Source organism: Scyliorhinus canicula, chromosome 6 (genome assembly GCF_902713615.1).
Source record: "Scyliorhinus canicula chromosome 6, sScyCan1.1, whole genome shotgun sequence".
Classification (NCBI taxonomy): domain Eukaryota; kingdom Metazoa; phylum Chordata; class Chondrichthyes; order Carcharhiniformes; family Scyliorhinidae; genus Scyliorhinus; species Scyliorhinus canicula.
The window spans coordinates 163,242,513-163,264,985 of NC_052151.1; the positions used below are offsets into that span (position 1 = coordinate 163,242,513).

The 22,473-nt window shown below is 47.5% G+C and overlaps 1 protein-coding gene across 6 annotated transcripts in view; it reads left to right on the plus strand.

Annotated features, from left to right (window-relative positions):
* Window positions 1-22,473, plus strand: part of fbxo25 (F-box protein 25) — a 73,545-nt gene that overhangs the window by 45,376 nt on the left and 5,696 nt on the right. For 2 of the 6 annotated variants that reach the window (XM_038800386.1, XM_038800385.1), the window contains exons 6-8: window positions 1,152-1,336; window positions 10,398-10,580; window positions 18,663-18,816. In XM_038800386.1, the coding sequence (XP_038656314.1) occupies window positions 1,152-1,336; window positions 10,398-10,580; window positions 18,663-18,815 (521 nt within the window). In that variant the 3' untranslated portion in view covers window position 18,816. The remainder of the gene's footprint in view (window positions 1-1,151; window positions 1,337-10,397; window positions 10,581-18,662; window positions 18,817-22,473) is intronic. The other 4 variants (XM_038800383.1, XM_038800384.1, XM_038800387.1 and 1 more) reach the window with 2 other exon arrangements.

Consider the following 22,473-nt stretch of genomic DNA (forward strand, 5'->3'; position numbering starts at 1 on the left):
TTCCTCCTCCTTCCTCAGTAAACATGCCAATCTATGTTTTGAATTTTGTTGTGAATTTTGATTTTTCAAGGTGATTTCTAAATTCCTATTTGAAGCCATTTAGTCCTTGTCTCATACGTTCTTAATCAGTGGACAGAAACAGTTATTTGATAAACCTGATTACAACTTCTTTATGTTGCCGTACCGAAAATCACATTTACCGGAAATAAACTTTCAGATGTGTAACACCCAAGTATCCTTGGGCGTTTCAAACCTCGTGGCCAGTAAATTCTTTCTTGGGCAATTGTATAATCAACGCACAGAAATACATTTTTAAAAAAAAATGTTTTTGGGACGTGGGCACCACTGGCAGGGCCAGCATTTGTTGCCAATTCCTAATTACCCATGAACTGATTTTTACGACAATCGGCAATGGTTGCAAAGGTCATTGGACTTTTAATTCCAGATTTTTATTGAATTCAAATTTCATCACCATCTGCCATGGTGGGGTTCAAATCCGGGACTCCAGAGCATTACCATGGGGTCTCTAAATTACTAGTCCAGCGACAATACTATGCCACTGTCCCCTGCGAAGAGTATTGAAGATAAATGATTTGATAACATTGTGAAATACTGTGGTACGTTTCATGCTGCTCGAATCAGTTTTTTTTCTCTTTCCAACTCAAAATCTAGTTGGATGGGATTCTTGTCTCTTTTTTTTTTTGTTTTAAAATTTTTTGTACTGGTCTGAAGATGAGGGCAATCATTACTCGCGAATAAAACATTTATTTGTTCCAGTGTTGGCAGTTGGCATAGCGTTTAAGCATACTCTGGTCAGGTAAACAATACAGATTCGGTGTGAAATTTCTCAGCTTAAATCGCACCGGGCCATCTTCACAAATGTGAAATTTCCATTTCCAACAGCATCTTAATGGCTTGGAATAAGATTATTAACTTGAAACCGTTTTGCACAAAATAGGAATTGGACTGATGCTTGACTATCATTAACTATCAAAAGTGAAGGGGCAGTTATCTCATCCTGTAGATTCAATGAACAAACTCAAAGTTGCAAAGATCATTGCACTTTCCAGCCCACCTAGAATTCTATCTCTGCATTTTAAATACATTTTCAGTTGTAAGCATTGATGTATGCCTTTCTGGTTCTATTACAGTGCTCGAGGACCAACAGAATCCTCGACTAATCAAAAACCTCCTTCAGGATCTGGGTTCTGCCCTCTGTATCCTAGTTCGTGAGGTGGGAAGGTGTGTCCTTGTTGGGAACATTAACATCTGGGTTTATCGTATGGAAACTATTCTGAATTGGCAACACCAGCTAAATAATCTGCAGATTACCAGGGTAAGAATACTGAACTCATTTTATTGCTTACCATAGTCACTGTGACCAGAGTTGCTTCTGGGTGGACTCTTTTTTTTTATTGTTGGAGATTATCTGACACTTGTGTGATGTAAATGTTACTTGCCAATTACCAACTCCAGCCTGAATGTTGCTCAAGATCTCCTGCCTGCGGGCACAAACTACTTCATTTTCTGATGAGTTGAAAATGGAACGGAACTCTGCAGAACTCTGCACAATCATCAGTGAACAACCCCACTCTGACCTGCTATGATAGAGAAAGTCATTGATGAAGCAGCAGAGGTGCTTGGCCCTACGACACTACCCTGAGGAATTCTTGGGGTTGGGATCATTGACTTCCAACAACCATAGCTACAATCTGTGTTAGCTAGAAAGTTTCCCCCTGATTTTTATTTGACTACAAATTTATTGTTCCTTCGTGCCACACTCTATCCACTGCTGTCTTGATGTCAAAGGCATTCGCTCTCGCCTCTGGAATTCAGCTCTTTGGGTCACGTTTGGGTCAAGACTGTAATGCGGTCTGAAGCCGAGTGTCACCTGACAAAGTATCGGTGAGTTAAGTGCCACTTGATAACACTGATTATAGGCAGATCTTCCGGCTATTCACGCTGATGGTATCTTCCAATTCCGCTGATGGCGCAACCCCATGTGTGGTGTGGATTCAATTGGAAATTCTATTGACAGTGGGAGGACCAGAAGATCTCGCTGCCGACCAAGGGCTTGCCGCCTTTCGCCATCGAGAAATGTGCCATGTGGAGTCCAGAGAATCTCACCCAATTTATGTCCTCGCTTGGCTGATAATTGCAAGATAAACTGCAAGGGCAGATTAAATTTTGCTGCTTTTGCTTGATATGATATGCCTGGACAATTTTGCATGTTTTTTGGTTGACAGAAGTGTTGTAATTGCTTGGCTAGAGCCGCAGCCAGTTCAGGAGCATAAGTTTTCAGTACTACACTCAGGATATTATCACCATTTTACTGTACCCAGAACAACATGCTTACAATACTGCTTGTGTGATGAGGAGCAGGAGTGTTCCCTATAGGCCCAGCAAAGCAGCTTTCTCCCACATGATTGTGCTCTGCATTTAGCAAATGACCCTTTTTTACCAGGCACCTGCTTCCTGGCTAGTTTATAACCCAGTGGGAAACCTGTTGAATTTCAGCTGGGTTTCCTAATAAAATTCCTCTTGAAATGTCGTGAATTTACATCTCTTGCTTTACAAGTGGTCAAAATTAACATTGTGTTATCGAATATATATGGAGAACAATGGAAAAACTGCAACAAAAAAAAAGTAAAAGAGAAAACGCATGAAAGAAACTAAATGAGGTGAAACAAGATACTACAGCTTTAAAAAAAAAGGTAGTCTATTAGTCTATCTACATTGCATTGATTAGTCTTGGTATAAAAGTAGACGGATGGCTTAATGTTCTGAGCCCCCCCCCCCCAAATGTTGCTGGTTACGAATCAGTATTCGAAGAGGCTGGTGAGTTGTTTGCACATATGGTGGAATCCTTCAACTGATCCCCTAATTGCAAATTTTATTTTTTCTTTCTAACTTCAGGAACTCTGCTAGGTGGGAGAGCTAGTCTGAGGCTCTGGGTGGTGCTGCCGACCTCCATGCAAGTCTCGGCTAGGCAATCGGGGAGGCGAGGCCAGGGTGTCGATCCTTCTCCCCATAAAGAGCTCAGGATGCTCCGATCTCCCAAAGGTTGCCACTGCGGAGCATGACTCCAACCACTCTGGACATGACCTCAAAGAAGGTGGTTTGGGTCATGACCAGGACATGTGGGTGTGGTTGACTGGACCTCTCTGGCACCGCTTGCACTCTTCTCATGCATGTCCTGGTTAGGTGCGCCTTGTGCACTACCTTTAGTTGCACGAGGCTCAGCCCTGCAGATGAGATGGTGGAGTTGACCCTATGCAGAACTTCAATTCAGAATCCTCCCTATGCCGAGCTCCTCCCATTTTATTTTTTTCACATCTCGTCCAGTGGGGCCCTTGTCTCTTCTAATAATTGTCCGCCACATTTACCTCCTCCTAGCAAGTCCGGTGATAGCTGTTTGTCCGTTACAATGTCTGGGGGAATGTCATGGTCGTCTTGCGGAGAAAGTCTCGCAACTGCAAGTACCGAAGCTTGTTTCCTTTGGGAGTTGGAGCTTCTCTGGACTCTCCCTGGGTTGCTACTCTACCACATCCATCCATCCTCTCTCCACGTTAAGTGATGTCAATTTTTCCCGGAATAAATTTATGGTTCCTGCAGATGGGGGCTGCAGCAGACATGCCACTAAGTTTGAAAGTCTGAGCTTTGTGACCACTACCACTGGGCTCCTCATGTATTTGGGTGGGGTGTTGGGGCAGTGAGGCAATGGCCAATGCCTGGAGGGAAAACTCAGTTAAGGAGGCCTCTTCCATGTGCACCCATTCCACCTTCGGCTCTCCCAACCACTCTGCAACCTCCTGTGTTCGCTGCCTGCTCGTAGAATAGGCAGTTTGGCAGAGCCAGACCTCCACGTGTCTTCCTCTTTGTAGGAAGTTGAACCTTGGCAGCACGTTCATTTTTATTGTCTGCACTCTTCCTGACGGGGAGAGTGGATGTGAGTCCCATCTTCACAGGTCCTCCTCCACCAGGCAGGAAAGGTTGCACTTATGGAGCCATGTCCAGTCATGGGCTATCCCCAGGTACCTAAACTTGAATTTGGTCAGTTTGGGCGGCAGCATCTCCAGCTCTCTTTCTCTCTGGAGTTTACTGGGAATATTTTGTTCTTGCTGAGGTTGAGTTTGAAACCTGCTAAGGCTCTGGAGTTCCCTTATCCTGCCCATGCTGGGCAGGGGGTTCAACACGTAGAGCAGCAGGTTATCTGCATAGAATAAAACTCTGTGCTCCCTGCCTCCCCTCTGAATACCTGTCCATCCTTTGCTGCTCTAAGGCCAGTGGCTCAGTTGCCAGTATGAATAGCAGCAGGGATAATGGGCACCCCTGCCTCATGCCTCTGGTGCAGCCGGAAATATTCCGAGCAGGTGGTGTTTGTCCACACGCTCCCCTTGGGAGCCCTGTACAGTAGTTTCACCTACCAGGTGAACCCTCGCCCAAACCATTCAAGCACCTCTTGTGAGGTATCTCCATTCTACTCTATCTTTCTCTGGGTCGAGGGAGACGATCACCTCTGGTGTGCCTATCCCAGGTAGAGTCATAATCCCATTCAGCAGGCGCCTGATGTTTGCCGTTAGCTGTCTGCCCTTTACAAACCAGGTCTGATCTCCACGATTGCTTCTGGCCAGCGACTCTCCAGTCACCTCGCCAGAGCTTTTGCCAGGACTTTGGTTTGGTGCTCAGGAGTGAGATGGGTCTGTATGATCTGCACTAATTCTTGTTTTTGTCTTTTTTCGGGGGGGATCTGTGAGATCGATGCTTATGCCAGCGTGGGTGGCAGGATGGCCCTCGCCAGCATGTCATTGAACATCTCTCACCAGTGCTGCCACAAATTACTTGTCCACCAGAAACCTGTCCGGTCCCTGTGCCTTCCCTGACTGCATGGAATAAATGCATTTCATTTGTTTCTTCCAATTAAGGGGCAATTTAGCGTGGCCAATCCACCTACCCTGGAGTTGTGGGGGGAGACCCATGCAGACACTGGGAGAATATGCAAACTCCGCATGGACAGTGACCCGGGATCAAACCCAGGTCCCCAGGAATTATTTAATCTTTTGAGGCCCCCTCCAGGAGCTGAAATGTGCAGTCCACGGTAAAAGTTTGCGAACATCCTGTTGACCTCATCTGGGCCTGCAACTTTCCTACCACTCTCGTCCCTTGCATGTTGTTCTATCTCCCTTGAGGGAGCCTTATTCCTCAGATGGCGTGCCAGTAGATGGCTGGCCTTGTCTCCATGCCCAGAGAAGGCCACCCCCCGTGTCTGGCAGAGCTGGATCACTGTTTTCCCTGTGGAGAGCAGCTCCAAGTCCATCTGTAGTTTCTTCCTGTCTGCCAGAGCTCCACAGTCGGGACCATGGATTACTGCCGATCCACTTCCAATATGGAGTTGATCGGCCGTTGCCTAGGTGCCTTTTCCGAACCTGAAAGCCGCCTTTTTTTTTAAAATAATTTTTATTCAGATTTTCACAATATCAATAACAGGAAATATTAACAAACAAAAAAAAATTAACAACTAAGAAAAACAAGAAAGAACAAACCCCCCCCCCCCCCCCCCCCCCCATCCGTTAATTACAAAAAGAAGAAAGAGATTGACACTCGTCATAACCAAAGAACACATGTACACGCCCCTCCAACCCACCCGAAAGCACTCTGTCCTGGACCCCACGTGAGGGCAACAGAGGGAACCCCACCACCTGGCAAACTCCCTTACCTGCATATACCTAAAAATGTTCCCCGGGGGAGCCCGAAATTCTCTACGAACTCACCTAGGCTCGCAAACTTCCCATCTACAAACGGGTCCCTCAACCTCCCCCCTGTGCCGTCTCCATTGCCCCCAAATTCTGAGGGTAGCCACCACCACCGGGCTCATGGTATACCTCATTGGAGGGAGCGGCAACGGCGCAGTTACAAGCGCCTCCAAGCTCGTGTCCACACAGGACGCCGTCTCCATCCTCTTCCATGCTGCCCCTTCCCCATCCATTACCCACTTAAGCACCATCGCTGCGTTGGCAGCCCAATAGTACCCACAGAGGTTGGGCAGCGCCAGCCCCCCCCCCCCCCCCCCCCCCCATCCCTGCCCCGCTCCAAAAACACCCTTCTCACCCTCGGAGTCCCGTGCACCCATACAAATCCCGTAATACTCCTGTTGACCCTCCTAAAAAAGGCCTTCGGGATAAGGATGGGGAGGCACTGGAACAGGAACAAAAACCTCTGGAGCACCGTCATCTTGACTGACTGCACCCTGCCCGCCAGCGACAGCGGCAACATGTCCCATCTTTTAAACTCCTCCTCCATTTGCTCCACCAGCCTTGTAAGGTTAAGTTTGTGTAGGGCCCCCCAGCTCCTGGCCACCTAGACTCCCAGGTACCTAAAGCTCCTCTCCGCCCTTTTTAGTGGGAGCCTACCAATCCCCTCCTCCTGGTCCCCCGGGTGCACTAAGAACAGCTCGCTCTTACCCAGGTTGAGCTTATACCCTGAGAAGTCCCCAAATTCCCTGAGAATCTTCATCACCTCCGGCATTCCCCCCACTGGGCCGCCACATATAGCAATAAGTCATCCGCATAAAGCGACACTCCGTGCTCCTCCCCACCCCGCACCAGTCCCCTCCAGTTCCTCGACTCCCTCAATGCCATGGCCAGGGGTTCGATCGTCCCTCGGTATTACCAAAAGTACTCCGACCTCCTCCTATTCGTGGCCACGCTTGCCATTGGGGCCTCATATAACAACCTCACCCATCTGACGAACCCCTCCCCAAACCTTTCCAGCACCTCCCACAAGTACCCCCACTCAACCCTATCAAAGGCCTTCTCCGCGTCTAGTGCCACCACTATCTCCGTTTCCCCCGCTACCGCCAGCATCATAATAACATTCAAGAGCCTCCGTATGTTTGTGTTCAGCTGCCTTCCCTTCACTAACCCCGTCTGGTCCTCGTGGATGACCCACGGTACACAGTCCTCTATCCTTGTGGACAAGATCTTCGCCAACAGCTTAGTGTCTACATTTAACAGCGAGATCGGCCTGTATGATCCACACTGCAGGGGGTCCTTGTCCCGCTTAAGGATCAAGGAAATCAGCGCCCGGGACATAGTCGGGGGCAAAGCCCCCCCCCTCCCTTGCCTCGTTAAAGGTCCAAACCACAGGGGACCCAGCAGGTCTGCGTACATTTTATAGAATTCAACCGGGAACCCATCCAGTCCCTTCCCTGACTGCATGCTCCCTATCCCTTTGACCAGCTCCTCCAACTCCAATCGGCACCCCCAGTCCCTCCACCTGCCCCATCTCCACCTTCAGGAACCTCAGCTGGTCCAAGAAGCGCCCCATTCGCGCCCCCCCCCCCCCCCCCCCTTCCGCTGGAGTTCAGACCGATACAATTCCCCTTAAAAGCCCCTTAAGACCCCCTTCGCACCACATTCCCTCCCCCATCCTTAACTCCACCAATCTCCCTGGCCGCATCCGCTTACGGAGCTGATGCGCCAACATCCTACTCGCCTTCTCCCCATATTCATAAACCGCCCCCTGTGCCTTCCTCCACTGAGCATCCACCTTTCTGGTGGTCAGTAAGTCGAACTTGGCCTGAAGACGAAGCTGCTCCCCCAGCAATCCATCCTCCGGAGCTTCCACGTATCTCCTATCCACCCTCACCAACTCCCCCACCAGCCTCTCCCTCTCTCTGCTCTCTCCTCTCCCTATGGGCTCGGATGGAGATCAACTCCCCTCTAATCACCGCCTTCAATGCCTCCCAAACCGTCCCCACTCGAACCTCCCCATTATCATTGGCCTCCAGATACCTCTTGATACATCCTCGAACCCGCCCGCCCACCTTCTCATCTGCCAGCAGCCCCACCTCCAAGCGCCAGAGCGGGAGCTGGTCTCTCTCCTCCCCCAGCTCGAGGTCCACCCAGTGCGGGACATGATCCGAAATGACTATGGCCGAATGGGAGGGTGGCATCCTCCACCCTCAGAACCAGCCCCCTGCTCATAATTAAAAAATCGATCCGGGAATAGGCCTTATGCACATGGGAGAAGAACGAAAACTCCCTGGCCCTCGGCCTCGCAAACCTCCAAGGAAACACTCCTCCCATCTGGTCCATAAACCCCCTCAACACCTTAGCCGCCGCTGGCCTCCTACCTGCCCTGGACCTGGATCGATCCAATGGGGGATCCAGCACTGTATTGAAGTCCGTTTCCTCCCCCCCCCCCCCCCCATTATCAGGCCCCGTCTCCAGATCTGGAATGCGGCCCAACATGCACCACATAAAACCCGCATCGTCCCAGTTCGGGGCGTATACGTTCACCAGCACCACCCGCTCCCCCTGCAGCTTGCCGCTCACCATCACATACCTCCCGCCGCTGTCCGCCACCACATTTGACGCCTCAAACGACACCCTCTTTCCCACAAGGATCGCCACCCCCCCAATTCTTTGCATCTAGCCCCGAATGAAACACTTGGCCTACCCATCCCTTCCTCAGTCTAACCTGGTCCGCCACCTTCAGGTGCGTCTCCTGAAGCATGGCCACGTCCGCCTTCAGGTGTGTAAACACACGGGCCCGTTTGACCGGCCCATTCAGTCCCCTCACAGTCCAAGTTACCAGCCGGATCAGGGGTCTTCCTGCCCCCCTCCCCCGCTGACTAGCCATAGCCCTTCCCCTGCCCGCCACTGGCCAATGCCCCCCGCTCGGCCCGTTCGTCATGGCGACAAACTCCCGACCCCCCCCCCCCTGCATACTCCAGCTCCTTCCTGGCCATTCCAGCGGCAACCCAGTACCCCACCCCTCCTAGCCGCGTTACTCCCTCCATAGTACTCCCATAAGCCAGCTGGCCCCGGCAACTCCCTCCACTCCTCCGACCCCTCCCAGCGTGGGGTTACCCCTCCTCCCCAGTACCCACCAGCAGGCATTCCTCCCTCTCTCGCAGGAAAAAAAAAAGCCCGCGCTTCTCAGCTCCAACCCCGCCCCCATCAACCCTCAGCGCGGGAAAAAGCCCGCGCTTTCCACCTGCCCGACCCCGCCTCCTCGAAGGCTGCTCCCATTGTCAGCCCATGCCCCTCGCGTGGCCCCAGCCCCCTCCCCACTATCATCTCCCCACACTGCAAATCTACCTCCCACCTCGAGCCCATCCACCGAACCCACGCAAAAAGACAGTGCCCCGCCCACCCTGAAAACAACACAGAATCAGCATTAAACAGAAACCCCCCCCCCCCTCAGAAAATAACAAAGTTACATATAGACCCCCGCACCCAACCCTCAGTTTGAGTCCAACTTCTCGGCCTGCACAAAGGCCCACGCCTCCTCCGGGGACTCAAAATAAATGTGCCGGTCCTTGTAGGTGACCCACAAACGCACCGGCTGCAACATGCCAAACTTCACTCCTTTGCTGTGTAGCACCGCCTTCATCCGGTTGTACCCGGCCCTCCGCTTAGCCACCTCTGCACTCCAGTCCTGGTAAATCCTCACTACCGCATTCTCCTACCTGCTACTCCGCTCCTTCTTGGCCCACCTGAGCACACACTCCCGGTCAACGAACTGGTGGAACCACACCAGCACCGCCCGTGGCGGCTCATTCGGCTTGGGCCTCCTTGACAGTATTCTGTGGGCCCCCTCCAGCTCCAGGGGCCCCTGGAAGGACCCAGCTCCCATCAGCAAATTCAGCAGGACGATCACATAGGCCCCCAGGTCCGACTCCTCCAGCCCCTCCGGGAGGCCCAGGATCCGCAAATATTTCTGCCTCGACCGGTTCTCCATCTCCTCGAACCGCTCCTGCCACTTTTTGTGGAGCGCCTCGTGCATCTCCACCTTTACCGCGAGGGCCGAGGCCTCATCCGCTCTTTCAGAGGCCTGCTGTCAGATCTCCCGGATTGCCACCCCCTGGGCTGTGTGAGTCTCCAGCAGCTTGTCGATGGAAGCCTTCAACGGCTCTAGCAGCTCCACTTTGAGCTCCCGAAAGCAGCGCTGGAGAGTCTCCTGCTGCTCCGGCGCCCACTGCCTCCATTCCTCTAGGTCTCCGCCAGCCACCATCTTGTGCTTCTTCCCTCGCTTTTTCTTTGGCACTGCCACTGCTCTCTTGCTTGCCCCACTCCTGGTCCAGGCCATATACCGATGGGGAACTGCTGCTGACTCCTTCCCACGTCGGGAATCGTCGAATAAGTACCGCTGGGGGCCCTAAAAAGAGCCCAAAAGTCCGTTCCTGGCGGGAACTGCCGAACGTGCGGCTTAGCTCCGCATAGCCGCAACCGGAAGTCACCTGAAAGCCTCCTTGTATACTCCTGGAGGATATACTACTGAATTGTGTAATGGGTGTCGTATGTTATAGTTCTGGCCATATAGATTATGGTATAATATGCATAACTTTTCTCCCATTTGGAGGAAGCTGATGGCACTTTTTTTATTTACAGCAAATAAATAATGGAGCAACACTTAGTGATCTTCCACTTCACATGCAGAACAACATTCTGTATAGGTTTTCTGATGGCCTGGATATTGTCAGTTTGGGTCAGGTGACTTCAACTCTGCACATGCTCAGTGAAGATAGACATCTGTGGAAGAAACTTTGCCAGTACCATTTTGCAGAAAAGCAGGTAAGTCTGTCAGATGAAGTAGAATGTGACCTAATGAAATACAGTAAGGTATAAAGCTTGTGTGGAAAACAGCATCAAAAGAGCTAGTGCTGGAATTGTAGTGTTATAATTAGTATTCCTCAGTGCAGTTTTACTCCGAGAATGCATATTAAAATGAGGCTCCTGATCATTAGCTCCATCCAGCCTGCGTGGGCAGCACGGTAGTATAGTGGTTAGCACAATTGCTTCACAGCTTCAGGGTCCCAGGTTCGATTCCCGGCTGTGTCACTGTCTGTGCGGAGTCTGCACGTTCTCCCCGTGTGTGCGTGGATTTCGTCCGGGTGCTCCGGTTTCCTCCCTCAGTCCAAAGATGTACAGGTTAGGTGGATTGGCCATGCTAAATTGCCCTTGGTGTCCAAAATTGCCCTTATTGTTGGTTGAGTGGGGTTACTGGGTTATGGGGATAGGATGGTGTGGGCTTCGGTAGGGTGTTCTTTGCAAGAGCCGGTGCAGACTTAATGGGCTGAATGGCCTCCTTCTGCACTGTAAATTCTATGATCTATGTGGAGTCAACTACTTTAATATTTTAGTTGGATGCCTGCTCTGTTTCTAGTGAATTTAGAATGACCTCTGTTCTCAAGAGTGCGGGTGGATTTCACTGTGGTACTTGTGTTGCAGTGTCAGTGATCCACAGGGTCCCAGAATAGAGATATGCATATATATTTTTAAAAATCAGAACTGTGACTGACTGACTTCTTCTGTTAGATTTTGCAATCCAATTCCATCCACTTGGGAGCATTCAAGGTAGAAATTCTTAGGGATTCCTGGTCCCCAGCCTTGCTGAGGTGATGTGAAGAAAACATGTCTCTGATTTTCTTTCCTTGCATGATACTGCAATATACCTACCAGTTTGAGAGTGGGAATATTAGTCCAGATTCTGTTGTCCATGTATTTTTGTGAGCTATTCAGTGGCAGCTTTTATCATGTGTCTGACTCGGGACCCGTATGCCTTATTAATCACTTTTAGCAACTTGTACACAGAAAGCACATCCTTTATTTTATATTTCCCGTCCTTCCTACCCAAATGTATCACATCACACTTCACTGCATTAAATTTCTGCCACCTGTCCACCCATTCCACCAGCCTGTCTTGTGGTCCTCTCAAAGTCTATCATTATCTTCTTCATGTTTCACTATTGCCAAGTTTTGTAAGAAGTCTTACAACACCAGGTTAAAGTCCAACAGGTTTGTTTCAAACACGAGCTTTCGGAGCACGGCTCCTTCTTCAGGTGAATCCTACGGGTGAACTATACAATACAGGTTTTGAGGAAAATCTGTATTCACCTGAATACACCTGAATACACCATTCACCTGAAGAAGGAGCCGTGCTCCGAAAGCTCGTGTTTGAAACAAACCTGTTGGACTTTAACCTGGTGTTGTAAGACTTCTTACTGTGCTCACCCCAGTCCAACGCCGGCATCTCCACATCATGGCCAAGTTTTGTGTCATTTATAAATTTTGAAATTGTGCCTTGCACGTCCAAGTCTAGATTGTTAATATAGACCACGAAAAGCAGTGGTCCTAATACGAACCCCTGGAGAATCCCAAAATATATCTTCCTCCAGTCAGAAAAATAACTTCATCGCACTCCCTCTCTTTCTTGTCACTTGATGTATGTTTTTTTTAACTCTAATATCTGGATCAAGCAGAACTAACATGGTGGAAAATTGAATGCGTGTTTAAGACACAATGTAATACACCAGTAATACTGCAGAAACATATGACTGTAGTGAGCATCATTTCAAATTGGACCGGGCAGCAGCCTTTCCTTTCTTTCTTCCTCCACTTTTCTTCAGAGTGCCCTGTTCTCTACCTCTTGAATCCCTCAGGAGTATTGGACTGAATTTTCCTTAAGAATTCTTTTTCCACTGCCTACTACACTGAGCTCTCAAATTGTACCTTTTTTCGGGGTTGATTATTATTGACTGGGTCTTAGAGACCTATAAAGATTTACTTTATTAAACAAAAATCCTATGAAGCATTGCATTCTTGTCATTCACCTGCTAATTTCTCCTTGAGCCTTTGCATGTACTTCTGGGCTTGATAAATTACTCTTGCTTCATCTTTACCTCATCCTTTCCTTATTGTATCTCAAATTGTTCTACTGGATCAATTTTACCCTCAGTAAAATTATGTCTCCAGCGTCAAGCTGAGTTTCAAAACTTATACCTGTTATTTATGTGCCTGAGGCCTGTTAAGTTATTCATAATAGCCATTCATATCAGCTGTCCTTTTGCAGGCTGTTGGACCACTGTATTGTTCACTATAAAGTCTATTTAACCTCCATGCACCAATAAACTCGTGTACAGGTGAATACCGTTTTTGCATAATGGTTTGGGGCTGAGTTCATTCTGGGATTTTCCTCAAAACCTGTATTGTATAGTTCACCCGTAGAATTATATTAACATGCTGCACAGGGGCACCAGACAAGGATGCCCACTGTCTCCGCTGCTGTTCGCACTAGCAATCGAATCGCTAGCAATTGCGCTCAGGGCAGCAAAAAATTGGAGGGGGATCCGAAGGGGAGGCATAGAGCACAGAGTCTCGCTCTATGCAGATGACCTGCTCCTCTACATCTCGGACCCACAGAGCAGCATGGACGGAATCATTGCGCTCCTGAAAGAGTTTGGAGCCTTCTTGGGCTACAAACTCAACATGAGCAAAAGCGAGATCTTCCCAGTACACCCTCAAGGGAGAGGGGAGGGGGGGGCAGCACTAAAGGGGCTGCTGTTCAAACAAGCCCGACACAAATTCCGCTACCTGGGGATCCAAATAGCCAATGACTGGAAAGTGATCCACAAATGGAACCTCACCAGTCTGACGGAGGAAGTAAAAAAGGACCTGCAAAGATGGAACACACTCCCACTCTCCCTCGTGGGGAGAGTCCAGACGATCAAAATGAACGTACTGACCAGGTTCCTCTTCCTGTTTAGATCCATTCCGATCTACATCCCCAAGGCCTTTTTCAAAGCGCTGGACAAACTTATCATGGCATTCGTATGGGGGGGGGGGGGGGGGGGGGGGGTAAAAATGCTAGGATCCCAAAGAAGGTCCTACAAAAAAAAAATCCAGGAGGGGGCTAGCCCTCCCAAACCTGCAATTCTACCACTGGGCGGCAACAGCTGAGCGAGTAAGGGGATGGAGCCAGAGGCCGAGTGGGTCCGTGCGGAGAAAGCCTCCTGCATGGGGACCTCCCTCCGGGCCCTCGCCACGGCAGCACTCCCATCCCCACCCAAAAAACACTCCAGCAGCCCAGTGGTGACAGCCACCCTCCAATCCTGGAACCAACTGCGGCAGCAATTTGGCCTGACCAAAATGTCGGACAAGGCTCCCATCTGCAACAACAATAGGTTCACACCAGCACTGACTGACGCCACCTTCAAAAGGTGGAGGCAGGACGGAGGGACACTGACAGTCAGGGACCTATACACGGATGGCAGGATCGCAACACTGGACGAACTGACAGAGAATTTTCGGCTAGCCAGGGGGAACGAGCTACGGTATCTGCAGCGCAAAACCTTCTTACGAAAGGAGATAAGGACGTACCCACAACCGCCACGACAGACACTACTGGAAGACCTACTGGACGCAAGTATCCTAGAGAAAGGGAACTGTAGCGACATGTATGACCGACTGGTAGAAAGGGACGACACCGTACTGGACGCAACAAGAAAGAAATGGGAGGACGACCTGGGGATTGAGATAGGGTGGGGACTCTGGAGCGAAGCACTGCATAGGGTCCACTCCACCTCCACGTGCGCAAGGCTCAGCCTGACGCAACTAAAAGTGGTACATAGAGCCCACTTAACAAGAAACCGTATGAGTAGGTTCTTCCCGGAGGTGGAGGACAGATGTGAACAGTGCCAAAGAGGCCCGGCCAACCACGCCCACATGTTCTGGTCTTGCCCCAGACTTGTGGAGTACTGGACAGCCTTCTTCAAGGCTATGTCCAAAGTGGTGGGGGTGAGGGTGGAGCCATGGCCGATAGTGGCGGTCTTCGGGGTTTCAGACCAGCCAGATCTATTCCTGGGGAGGAGGGCGGACGCCCTTGCCTTTGCCTCCCTGATCGCCCGCCGTCGAATCCTGTTTGGCTGGCGGTCAGCAGCACCACCCAGAGCTGCAGACTGGCTGTCCGACCTCTCGGAATCTCTCCAAATGGAGAAAATCAAATTCGCCATCCGAGGGTCAGACGACGGCTTCCACAGAACGTGGGAGCCATTCATGCAATTGTTCCAATTGCTAGAGAAAGGGAAAGAGAAAGGGGGGGGAAAGAGAAAGGCCTTCTTGGGCTACAAACTCAACATGAGCAAAAGCGAGATCTTCCCAGTACACCCTCAAGGGAGAGGGGGGGGGGGGGGAGGAAGAGGGCTACGGGTTCGTTATGGGGGTTTGTTCTCGTGGTTTTACGCTTATTTTTTTTTCTTAATTTATTATTTTTGTATTGGAGGGGAGGGGTTACTGTTTTTCTCTTGTGATAAAATTTGTTGTTGAAAACTTGAATAAAAATTATTCCAAAAAAAAGGAAGGACAAAGCCGCAAGCGACAGTCTGATGGCAGGCCCAAAACCAAATTGTAAAATAAATACCTATAAACATGTGCCTCGGCCATATTGAGGAATATAAAATATGTATGCCGGTTAAAGGGGGTGACCACGGTTGTTATTATGAAGATGCTTACCTGTAAATATACATGTTAATTTTTGCGTGGTTTTTTTTCTAATAATTTGTAATTTGTTGGATATAAAATATGAAAGCTCAATAAAAATCATTTCTTAAAAAAAAGAATTATAGTAACATGCACAAAGATATTAGTAACATTGCTTTTCCTTCATTAAGAAATATGTAGCCTATGGATACGATTGTGTAATCACAATAATAGCTTTTAGACATTATTGCGGCATATTGGGAGAATCAGAACAACAGCGTTATGGTCAAACAAAAAAGGAGCGGAATCAACAAATGAGGAAGTAAAATAATTTGGACGTGGGAATACTTCAGCCTAATTTACAGAAAAAAATAAACCAAAATAACACTCTCCCCCAAACAGGCTGTTTGCAATGAGTAGCACTGTTGCTTCACAGCTCCAGGGTCCAAGGTTCGATTCCTGGCTTGGGTCACTGTCTGTGGAGTCTGCACGTTCTCCTGTCTAAGTGGGTTTCCTCCGGGTGCTCCGGTTTTCTCCTACAAGTCCTGAAAGACACGCTGTTATGTAATTTGGACACTCTGATTTTTCTCTCTGTGCATCCTAACAGGTGCCGGAATGTAGCGACTAGGGGCTTTTCACAGTAACTTCATTGCATGTTAATGTAAGTCTACTTGTGACAATAAATATTATTAAAATAATTCATAAAATAATACATACAGTATCTTCACATCATTTCTAGACCTGTTATGTAAAACAATGTAACATTTTTGTGCATCATTGCACCAATATTTGGTATCAAAGTACTTGAAGTTGTAGTGCCACACGAGTGTCTGAGTCACGGAACGTGATGTGACACAGGTGCCAAGCACTGCGCCACCAGATGGAAAATATACAAATTATTATAGTGGACTGAAACTTTTATTAATGCTGCAGCATTTCTATTTTGAAATTATAGTACTTACCAGTTACTGGCTGGCAGTGGATGCATTATATCCAGCAGTTCATTCTCTTTTTGTGAGCGAAAATGCACGTCTGGGTGTGGGAGATGGTGTTGCCGTATGGAGTGTTGGTGTCGAGGGTGCAGTTGATAAGCTCTCGCTGTTTATAAACTCTTGTAAACAGGTCATGCAGAGTTGCTTCATTGATTTAAGTTTATCATAATTGTTACATTCTAATTTGTACATTTGACATTTACAACTTGCTACTGGGAATAATTGTTTTGCAATAGAGTTTTCACAGCATCTAGAGCATCACTAAATGAGTTCTTCAATTTCAGTCTCATAGTCTGAGTCTTCAGTCACTTTTTTTAGGATTAAGAATGGACACTACTATTTCTTCATCGGTCATTATATGTATGAAAGGGGCATCATCATCATCGACACATCCATTTTTATATTCTTTATCAGTGAAGAGCTCTGCGCTAGTTCTTCTATTGCATGTGTCACTTTTTTCGTCATGCCAAAACCTTCAAATTCTGCTGGTTTGAGATTATTTTCAAGCATAACTGCTGGCCACAGTTTTTTCACCATTCCTGAATGGTTTCTAGGGAAACGCCAATCCCATGCGGCATAAAAATCAAATTCCGCATCTTTGGTGTATGATTTGCAGAAGGCATCAGTATCACCAGCCTTGCCTTCGCCATTGATCAGCTATTTCATAAATTTGTTCTGATACAAGTTCTTCATTGTGCTTAACTCTTAATGATCCATTGGTTGTATCAAGCTGGTAACGTTTGGTGGGAGAAAAATAGCAAAGATTCCATTGATCAGAATTTCTGCATCGGGATGTGCGCTACAATTGTCCAAAACTCCAATGGCTTTGTTATCTTCAAGTAAGCCAAATGCACGAAAGCGTTTTTTATTTGGCAAACCACATCCATGTTCAAACCATTCTTGGTAAATTTCTTGAGTCATTCATGAATTTTTGATGTGTTCATACGTCACTGGTAAATGCTTAATTTATTTTAATGCATGAGGATGAGCACACTTTCCGCTGGCTGGCCGACTGACTGACTACAGAGATTTGATTTAAATCCTGTGGCATTCCCAAACAGCTTCACAGTGATGCAATCTTTTGCTACATTAACACCTGGTGCCTGCTTTTCATCTCCTGTGGCTGACATAGTTTGAGGCAGGCAATGCAAGAAGAATAAGTTTCATCAGTGTTGAATATTTATTCAGCAGTACAGTTGTGTTTCTGAACAAGTTTTGGAAAGTTTTAGCACTACTTTATCAGCCGAACACTTTTCTCTCCAGTTATCGCAAGATTCCACAGAACCCGTCTTATCGTTGAATCACTTGAGCCACTTAATGGAGAATTCACAAGGCTCCTTAATTTCCATCTGCTCCGAAAACTGCATAGCCACCTTCATTAGCAAGGTCCAAAAGTGGCTTGGCTAACACAACATTGTCTAATTCTAGGTTAATCACTTGCCTTGCGTATTTTCTTTTCAAACCTGTTTCATTGGACTTTGTTTCATTGTAGAACTCTTTTGCTCCTTCTTAGCCTTGAAGTCATACACAGGGATGAATCTGATGCCATATTCTCTGAATTAGATTGCTGTTTGCCTCCATCCAAGCAGTGTAATATTTCCACTTTCTTTTAAATTGCAAGTGAAACTTGTTTCTTTGTAATAGGCAATGATGTGGATGTAAAATTTAGAGATCGTCTTTTGGAAACCATGGGAAATATTTCCTGTGGTTGACTGGAGCAGCCAGCACCGCCCCAGAATGCGTAATTGCCAGTTTACAACCCAATCACTTTCCGTAAAACCAGCATTTCCGGTAAAATGGTACAATGTCATTTTTTGATTTACCTGTACTCCAGCAAGTATCTTAAGCGAGGCTATATGCAAATCTTAATGCAGCTTTGTACTATGGTTGTCTTAAGTATCTAATAGTTGCATTCTACTGTTGCAAGAGGCCTTCTATTCATGGGTCCTGATTTCAGGCTAGCCATCATTACCTAAAACTAATTATCCCACTAGCTTTCTTTCTGTGGAAATTAAAAGTTGAATGAAACTTGCGGCACTAACCTATGCTCCCACTGTCCCTATTATTCCTTCAAACTGGCAGGCAGGCTTATTGTATGGTACTTTATCAAGTGCCTTTTGGAAGTCTGCCTGCATAATGTCAGTCGCATAACCTTCAGCTACACAAAGGTTTACATACCGTTGTTTGGCAAATCCCCTTCTACTCCCACCCCCATTTACTTGTAGCCATATAACATTATAAATTCATTTTAAAATATTTTATTCCATTACTTGCATGAAATATCATTGATGAAGGAGAAAAGCCACAAAATTGTTTTTGTCACAAAGATCTTCTGAATCAACTAGTTTAAGTGAAATGTTTTAAATATAAAGTGAGCCAAACTTTGTATCTGATATCCTTTTTGCAGTTCTGCAGGCACCTGATTCTGACCGAGAAGGGCTGTGTCGACTGGAAACTAATGTATTTCACTCTCCAAAAATATTGTCCAAAGAAGGAGCAATATGGAGATGCATTGCAGTTCTGTCGCCATTGCAGTATTTTGTTCTGGAAGGTAATTTGATGTCAGTACCAAGTCCACATGAAAATTGTCTCTTATTTCTAATGTGATTGTATTTTTTTATACACTCCACCCATTTGCATTCATGTTCAATTTGTGGTAGAAATAAACCTCTCTCTGTCATTTTTAAATACCAATAATAGATAGCTGAACAGTATTATATGTATACATCAGACAATGCATTTTTCTCCAGTATCTAATTAAACCCCATAAATGTAGCTTATTTGATTGCATCATGTTTGAACATTTTGTTTTGTAATGATTTCATATCATTTGAAACTTATCTTTTAATATGGTAATTTTTGCGGAGTGTTTTCTGCTCTGAAACATAAAAACAGCACAGGAGCAGCTGAGAGTACCAAAAAGGAGGTGAAACTGAAGAAGGAACGTCATAATCTTCAGGCGAATCTGAGGAATTGTATAATATGTCTTGCTATATAAGTGTTTGATGGTTACTGTTCAGGTACTTTAGTTTAATGGTTAGACTTTGTGTTTGTGTTAAGTTAGTTTTGCTTTAAAGGTATTAAAAAATAATTGGGTATTAAAAAATAATTGTTGGCTAACATGGTAGTCCAGCTGGGCCCTGTTGGGTATATTCTGTGCCATGTGGGAACTCAAGGATACTTGCAAAACCACCATGTAGGAAGTGCAGCCAACTGCTCAAGCACAGAATTTGAGCTTGAAGCGTAGCTGGCATCATTCTTGTACATAAAGGAAGCTGAGAGCATGCTGACAGGAGGTGGTCACCCCACACGCTACAAATAATTCACAGGGCAGAGGGAGTGGGTGACCACCAGAAAGATCCGAAGGAACAGGCAGGCAAAGATCCCTTGGACTGCGGTATCCATAAATACTGGTATTCCGTGTCATTCCAGAGTAAAATACATCACTAAGTGCAGGATATTCTGCAAGGAGAACAACCAGAAATTGTGCTCCACATTGGAGATAATCAGTCAGGCAGTGAATGCATGGTTGAACAAGAAAGAAGGCTTCAGATGTGTGGGGCATTGGGACCAATCCCAGGGTGGGAGAGACTTCTAAAAACCAACAGGACTGAGACCAATAACAACAAGGCCAACTGATGCTATGGGAGTTGGTTTAAAGACACCGCAGGAGCAAGTAATGACCTGATTCATAGAAAATGAGGACAGACAAATTGCAATAGAACAAAGAATAGTGTAACAAGAAAAATGTGAATGGGGGAAAAAAAGCAAAGCAGCGTGGTGTTGAAACACGTGTTAGTGGTTGCACACAGATTGTTGAGCTACAGCTGATATTGTGCCTATAACAAAGATCTGACTTCAACTTGAGGAATGGAAACTCTGTAATACTGGCTGCAATGTATTCTGTAGAGATATAGAAATGAAAATGAATGCTTGGGGGTTTTGGGGTAGTGAGAGAATTGATCAAGGATACAGCGGAATGCTAAACTAAAAAGGGTTCAAAGACGGAGGGCTGGATTCTCCGCCCCGGCATACCACATTTCTGCCTCGCCCCGCCAGCAGAATTCTCCGTTACGCCGACCGGTCAATGGGGTTTCCCATTGCGGGGCATCCTCACGCCGTCGGGATACCCCCGGGTACCGCCAAAGTGGAGAATCCCACCCAATGTATTCGGCCAGAGGCGAGGAACCAAAAAGATGCTATTATATTGTTGGGTATTTACTGTAGGTCCTCAAATATTGAGGAGCAAATCTGTAGGTGATAGCGGGTATAATAAGGGGCATCACCATAAGAAAGACTGGGGAAGTTTGTTTCAAAGGCCGAGTTTGGGATTTAGTTCTTGGGAAGGTAGTAGAGAAAGTAAACTGTTTTATTGGGGGGAAAAATGAGGAAGAGTAAAGAACTGGTGGCACCTAGTGGGCACAGGTGAACAGAGGAGCTAATTAAGATGGGGCACCACTGTAATATAGCACTTATAATAAATTCCACTTTGTTTGCCACCTGATCTTCCACCCTGTCATTTCATGGGCCCAAGATCTGCAAACCCCTATGCACACTTGGCGCTGCATCCCTGTGCGAGGCGCGAGTTGCAGCGAATGTCTCTCCCATCTCCCACACAGATTCATTAAAGATATTCCGCTGCTGGCAACCATCCCCTCCTCCCCTAGCATCAAAGCTTGGGCCTCTCCTAGCAGTCACTCCGGCAGTGATGACTATGCCACGGGTTGATGCAGAGGGGCTGCCCACCTCAGTGGAAGAACACATCAGGACCCCTGACATTAAAGTGGGTGTATCCCGCAACTCTGAACCCCATGATGAGCCTGTTCCTTGACATGATGCTTTCAGCTGTATCGGAGGATAGAAGGAGCATGCCTCTGCTCTCCATGCAAGTCATCATCCTCCTGCAGAGTCCAACCAATGGTTTTAATGTTATGTCTGTGGAATCGGAAGCACTAATATAGAGGTGGCAGTCCCCTCGAATAGAGATTTCCTCTCCCCTAGTCCTCGTCCCCAAACCAAGAGACTTCCCAAACCCAACAGTCCAACCGGGCTATGGCCCAAGGTTGTTCTTCCTCTTCCTGCAGGTTGCCCCTCGCCGCCTTCATCCTCCTCCTCCTCCTGAGAAAATATGGCTCTCCTCCGGGTCCAGGTGATCTCCCCTCTGCAGTACCAAGTCGTGGAGAGAGCAACAGACCACAGTAAAGTGGGACACCCTGTGGGGGCTGTGCTGGAGGGCACCCCGCAACCAGTCCAGGAACAAACCGTATCTTCAACTGTCCGATCACCTCCACTAGCATGCATGCATGTTTAAGCATGTGCCTCATTGTAGCGAGTCTCTACAGGTGTTTCTGGCCTTCTCACTAGCATCATCAGCCACCTCCTTACTAAGTATCCCTTGTCCCCAATGAGCTATCCCTCCAAACACTACTCTCCCTCAAAGAAAAATGAAATGAAAATCGCTTATTGTCACGAGTAGGCTTCAATGAAGTTACTGTGAAAAGCCCCTAGTCGCCACATTCCGTCGCCTGTCCGGGGAGGCTGGTACGGGAATCGAACCGTGCTGCTGGCCTGCTTGGTCTGCTTTAAAAGCCAGTGATTTAGCCCAGTGAGCTAAACCAGCCCTGTCTGGGATCTGCAAGCACCCCAAGATGTAACTGTTCAGAGAAATGGGCATACACCTCCATGATTCTCATTGTGAGTTCACATATTGGATGTTGAGGGAATGGTATCCCTTGTGGTTCATAAATGGTGTATGATGGCATGGAGACTGCAGGACCATGTGGGTGCAGTCTATGAAATCCTACACTCTGGGCATGACAGCTAAATGGGTGCAATCCATGGCCCTTTTGTCTTGGCCTGAGTAAATGAAGGGCAAGGTCTGCTGGCGATCCTCACACCCTTATCAAGAATGAGAGACTAACCCCTGGCCCTGATCTGTGTTCCCCACGTCCTCTCCAATGCACCCTGAGTAGTGAAGGCCTAGGGAGACATGAATGTCTGAGCACTAACCTCCAATATTCCCCTCGGAGGTGAGGCCGTCAGATTCACTTTTATGTAGACCTATTGTAAATGACGCCGGCGTGCCAGGTGAATATTCCATGAGTGGCTGGGGGAAGAGAGCTATGGAGAGTGTGCTCACTAATGACATGCTAATGTATTAAAATGGTTCTCGGGAAGAGAATCGCTTTGCTTCTCCAGATTTTGAGCCTGCGCTGACT